This window comes from Penaeus chinensis, chromosome 27 (genome assembly GCF_019202785.1).
Source record: "Penaeus chinensis breed Huanghai No. 1 chromosome 27, ASM1920278v2, whole genome shotgun sequence".
NCBI lineage: Eukaryota > Metazoa > Arthropoda > Malacostraca > Decapoda > Penaeidae > Penaeus > Penaeus chinensis.
In genome coordinates, this window is record NC_061845.1 from 32,234,053 (window position 1) to 32,239,052 (window position 5,000).

At 52.5% G+C, this 5,000-nt stretch overlaps 1 protein-coding gene across 7 annotated transcripts in view; it reads left to right on the plus strand.

Annotated features, from left to right (window-relative positions):
- The window catches only part of LOC125039659 (band 4.1-like protein 5), a 71,537-nt gene that overhangs the window by 15,918 nt on the left and 50,619 nt on the right, over nt 1-5,000 (plus strand). The window contains exon 1 of one of the 7 annotated variants that reach the window (XM_047633837.1): nt 1,444-1,464. The exons of 5 other annotated variants lie outside the window; for them this stretch is intronic. In XM_047633837.1, the coding sequence (XP_047489793.1) occupies nt 1,459-1,464 (6 nt within the window). In that variant the 5' untranslated portion in view covers nt 1,444-1,458. Of the gene's footprint in view, nt 1-1,443; nt 1,465-3,313; nt 3,411-5,000 lie in introns of those variants that run through there. One more of the 7 variants, XM_047633835.1, reaches the window with a different exon arrangement.

Sequence of the window (5,000 nt, forward strand, 5' to 3'; positions counted from 1 at the left end):
TCACTCTCTCACTCTCTCTCACTCTCACTCACTCTCACTCTCTCCTTCCCTCCCTCCCCCCCCCCTCTCTCTCTCTCTCTCTCTCTCTCACTCACTCACTCACTCACTCACTCACTCACTCACTCACTCAGAGGGAGAGAATGAGAGAATACATCTGCATATCGTATAATTTGGATTATATTTAATATGGAACCTTCGGTGGTTTTGATTCATCTTTTATCTTACCTTTCTTCCTAAATCCCCGATTTTTTTTATTGCTGTTTGTATTGGTGGTCCTCAAGTTCTTCGTAAAGCTCTGCCCGTCTGCCTTCCCCGCGACCTAAAAGATATTTCGATATTGAAAGCACAATAGATATCATTTTAGGTGGCTGAATGTATTCCTTCATGACACACTACTGAGGAAAGCCCCATGAGGCCAAGTTTGATATAGGATAAAATCATTAATATCGTCTCCTTAAATTGTTGAATGCCACTTGGAACACGGCACGGAGTACCTTCCGGGGGCGGCGCCAATAGCAACCAAGACAAGAATACATGAGCCTGAGCCGATTGAGAACCTGCAGCAGTCACTGACTCTTGCCGGGGGACATTATGCCGCGTCACCGCGCGCCGCCGTCATGCCTCACACTTGCGCATGATTGCTTGGCGCAAATCTTAAGCCCTGAACCTCGTTGCTCCTCTCGGCTCCCCTCCGCCCCTCCGATGGCGCGGGCTGCTTAAGGCCGTGGGTTATTGACTTTCTGTAATGACCCGCAAATTTCACGGTATGAGATTTCTTGAAAGTTTCTTCCATCCTAACTTTTCATTCCGTGGACATTTTCATTAAATATTTTTTTGTGGGATACAAGTGACCATAGAAATCGGATTTTGGGTTACGAAGGCATGCAAAGGACACCGCCTGGCATAACTTTATTGTAAAGGATGAAGCAGTCTAGTGTAACACTAAAGAGAGATTTGAGACAAATTCAAACCCATAAGCCAGAAAGAAAGGAAGTGGCTGGATCGCCATTGGCCAGACGTCAGACCTTTGCCTTTGTTGGATGGTTTCGAAGTGAGGGGAGGCAGACAACCCCGTGAAAGAAATCATGAGATAAGGGACATCAGGTTATTTAAAAAAAAAGCTGTGTTGTCTGAAGGCTGTTCGGGGTATATGGATAAGGTTACGGTTTCAAATTGATATGCAGTTTTCATGTCTCATAACTCCACATTTAATCCTAACAAAAGATTGAAGTTATCGTTAATTATTAAACAAATTCATCGGATGTTAACAGGAAATTAGTCACTTCGTAATTTTGTGTGAGTACGTGTGCAATTGTGTGTGCGTGTGTGCGTGCGCGCGTGTTTATTATTACTACAAAGTCTACATTTCATTAGGCATTCCATTTTCTTTACTTGAAGCTATACCGTTTTTTATTTTTTTTACAGGTACGTACAGCTGACAAGATGAGCGAATGAATAATGACGGTAAGGTCCTCCTTGGTCAGGCAGATCCGCCTCGGGAAGGCGCTCCGGCGATTTCAATGACGGGAAGGAGTTATCCGTCCCCCCCCCCCTTTCCTTCTTGATGCACGCACACACGCACGCACGCACGCACGCACGCACACACACACACACACACACACACACACACACACACACACACACACACACACACACACACACACACACGCACACACACACACGCACGCACGCACGCACGCACACGCACACACGCACACGCACACATGCACACATGCACACACACACACACACACATACACATACACATACACATACACATACACATACACATACACATACACATACACATACACATACACACACACATACACACACACACATACACTCACCATTATATATATATATATATATATATGTATGTATGTATAATGGTACTTTGCATACGGCAGGTGCCTCGCCATTCCATCGGCGCTGTGCCGCCCTGCTGCCGTCGGCGGCCGGAGATTCGGCGAGGGCGCGGGAGAGCACGTCCGCGGCCGAGGCTCTTCTCGCTCGGAGGAGAGGAGCCTGGACGGGGCCCGTGTTTGTGTTTGGGAGTGTGGCTTGTCCTCGGGAGGGGTGGGGCCTGGGGTGCTGACCCACTTCTGCATCCCTCCATTGTTACGAAACTGGGTATCCCCCCCCCCCCCCCGCACCGTTCTCTGCGGCGCCCATTCACCCTTGGTCTCCGGCGCGACCCTGTTTCCTCGGGCAGCGGCCTCACCAGAAGCACCGCGCTGCTCTTTCGGGTCCCCGGCAGTGTGTCTGTCACCCACGACCGCGTCCCTTCTCCCGGACTCAATCGCGATGATCTCCTTTTCCTGCCTTCGTCCTGCCCACAGCAGTTCCGGAGATCCTAGTTCCAGGGCGACGAGGGGCGCTCGTGTCATGACGAGCTCTTCTTGCTTAAAAAAATGACATATTTCGACATTCAAGGGAATTATTTTAGTCTCCCGATAAGATAATGGAATAAGACCGAAGAGCATGATTGTTTTTAGCGAAAGAGCTGGAAATCGGATTACCTGGCGCTGTTGTCGGCGGGAGCGTGGTGATCTACGCACTTGTCGGTAGAACTTTCTGCCGGAGAGGGAACTGGTGCGTATGGCCTGGGGCAGGAATGCCATTTCGGGCGAAGGCAATCGTGGGCGGACTGGGGCGGTGTGGGTGCGGCGCTGGCGTTTCTCTGTGGCGGTGCGGGTGATAATGGCGTCGAGAAGGAGGGCGGTGTGTATGGCGTTTGGCCTCGTTATTATAACAAAATTGCTCATCAGTCTGGATCTTGTTACGCCCCATTGCCATTTACCGTTAGTCTTCGCCGCTCGCTCGCGCTGCGAGGTCGGGGGGGCGGGGGGTGCCCGCCTGCCCGCCCTGCCGCTGATGCTGCTTTCGATCTCACTCTCTCATTGCATTGCTATTTGCACTCGGACACTCTCCGTGGTCCTCGCCAAAGCCCCGGCCTCACTTCTGCAAGTCCAGTCAAGGCTAAGCGCTGGGCTCAGGCTTGTCCGCCAAGCGCCTCCCAAATGGCCCGAGGCGGGAGGCGGATGGGGGCAGGGGAGGGAGCGATAGATCACCTGGTCTGATTTGCTGGGGACTCCCAGTGCCTACTTCTGTGTTGGGTCACCCATGCACATAACACTCAGCCACTCACTCAATTGCGCGCCAGCCTCCGGGCTAGTACAGTGGTAACGTGCCGGCCTCTCATCCGAGGGGTCGGCGGTTCGTGCCCCGCCCAGGCGCGAGAAGTTGCAATTGTCGCCTGGGGGTTACTGCTGTGGCTGGGCACCACGGCGGGTAAGGACTAAGCCGAGTCAGCACCAGCTGACCCACGCTAGCGAGTCGACACAGGCCGGGCTCCCCTCATGGGCATAGCACGTAGCCTACCACCTGGAGGGCCTCAGAGAATGAAGGTCTGCCTTTACTCCTTTTGCTCCCCGTGTCCGCAGGAGTGTCTATTAGTCATTTCAAAAATTAAGCAAGAGGCGAGAGGGGAAGAGAAGGACAGACCCGGAAGACAGACAGGCAGAAAAGATATAAAAGAGTGAGAGTGAGAGTGAGGGTGAGAGTTCTAACAGTAATTGTCAAGAGAAATTCGGAGAGTGCATTTAAAATTTGATATAGGCCTATAGACCTACGCAAACATTGCTGATTCACAACTTCTCAGACATGAAGGCGAGAAAAGACCGTAATGATTTGCGAAGTGTTTTTCTCTTTCCAAAGACGCAGTCGTTTTCTTTTTCGCGATCTTTCGTATTAGTTACTAGATATTGTGGAATGAAGACAAGTGGTAGTGAAGTTTACATCCCAAGTGGAAGTGGGAGTTGGCAGCATCCCCTCTGCCCCGGACAGGTCAGCCGGCAGCATCCCCTCTGCCCCGGACAGGTCAGCCGGCAGCATCCCCTCTGCCCCGGACAGGTCAGCCGAGATGGTCATGAAGGAGTCGGCGAACAGCGGGCGACGAATCTTCGCTCCGAGTTGAAATCAACCATGCATCTAGGGTCTTCTTCCAGTCTTGCTTATTTACTTATGCAGTGAGTTGCATATGGTTGCACAGGGCGTGATGTTTAAAGTTAGTGTAATTTATTCGGACAGAATGGTTTCGTCATGCCGGGATGCTCAGACCCAAGCCGAGGCGCCGTCATGCCTCGAGAGGCCACTGATCGGGAGCTCTCTGCTGGAGCCGAGCCCGGGGTTTCGGAAGGACTCCGGAGAACAAAGTCGTGAGTGAAACGCAAGGGCCTTGCTGGGTGCTGGCAGGGAGAGGTCCTGGAATGAGATCTGGGAAGGGACGGATGTAGGTGGTGCACACACAGGGGAAGGGGAGGCACGTATCATGTGTACTGTATCCCCTCCGCAGTTCATGTTACGCACCCCTCCGCCCTCGCTCCCCGGCTTGCCTTACTTTGCGGAGGTGCTTTGTGTCGCACTTTGGCGCTCAGCCGAGACCTCCTTGCACGACACGGCTCCAAACCTTTCGCCAGGTATCCGTCCTTGGCCATGACTTCTGGGCCCACTTAAATCCCCTAAGAAGCCCGCGTGTAAAGGATTATAGAATGGACTTTGTTTGTATGTATGCAGACAATGAAGCTATATAAAGAATGTGAAGAAGTATGGTACCGTATACTCACAGGGATCCCTCTTCCTGCTCACCGCATCCTGTGGCCAGCCCAACCACTCGTACACTTTTTCCTTTTTTAGCACCCCCCCTCCCCCCCTTCTCCGTACCTGGTCAACCCTCCCTCTCTCGCTCCTTCCCTTCCGCTCTTTCTTCAACAGCATCTCCCTCATCCCTCCCACTGGCCCACCCTCGTCCCTTTCTCCTCCCTTGCCTGTCTCCTTTATCACTCTTCTCTGTCTCTGCTGTTGGCCGCACCTTCACATCGGTTCCCAGACCGTGATCCTCGAGAGGAACGACAAATGCAAAGTGGCGGTGGTTCGTGTCTTGCCACAAAGGCGAGGTGGCTGCGGAGAAAGACGTGCTGCGCCGCCCAGGGTGGTGG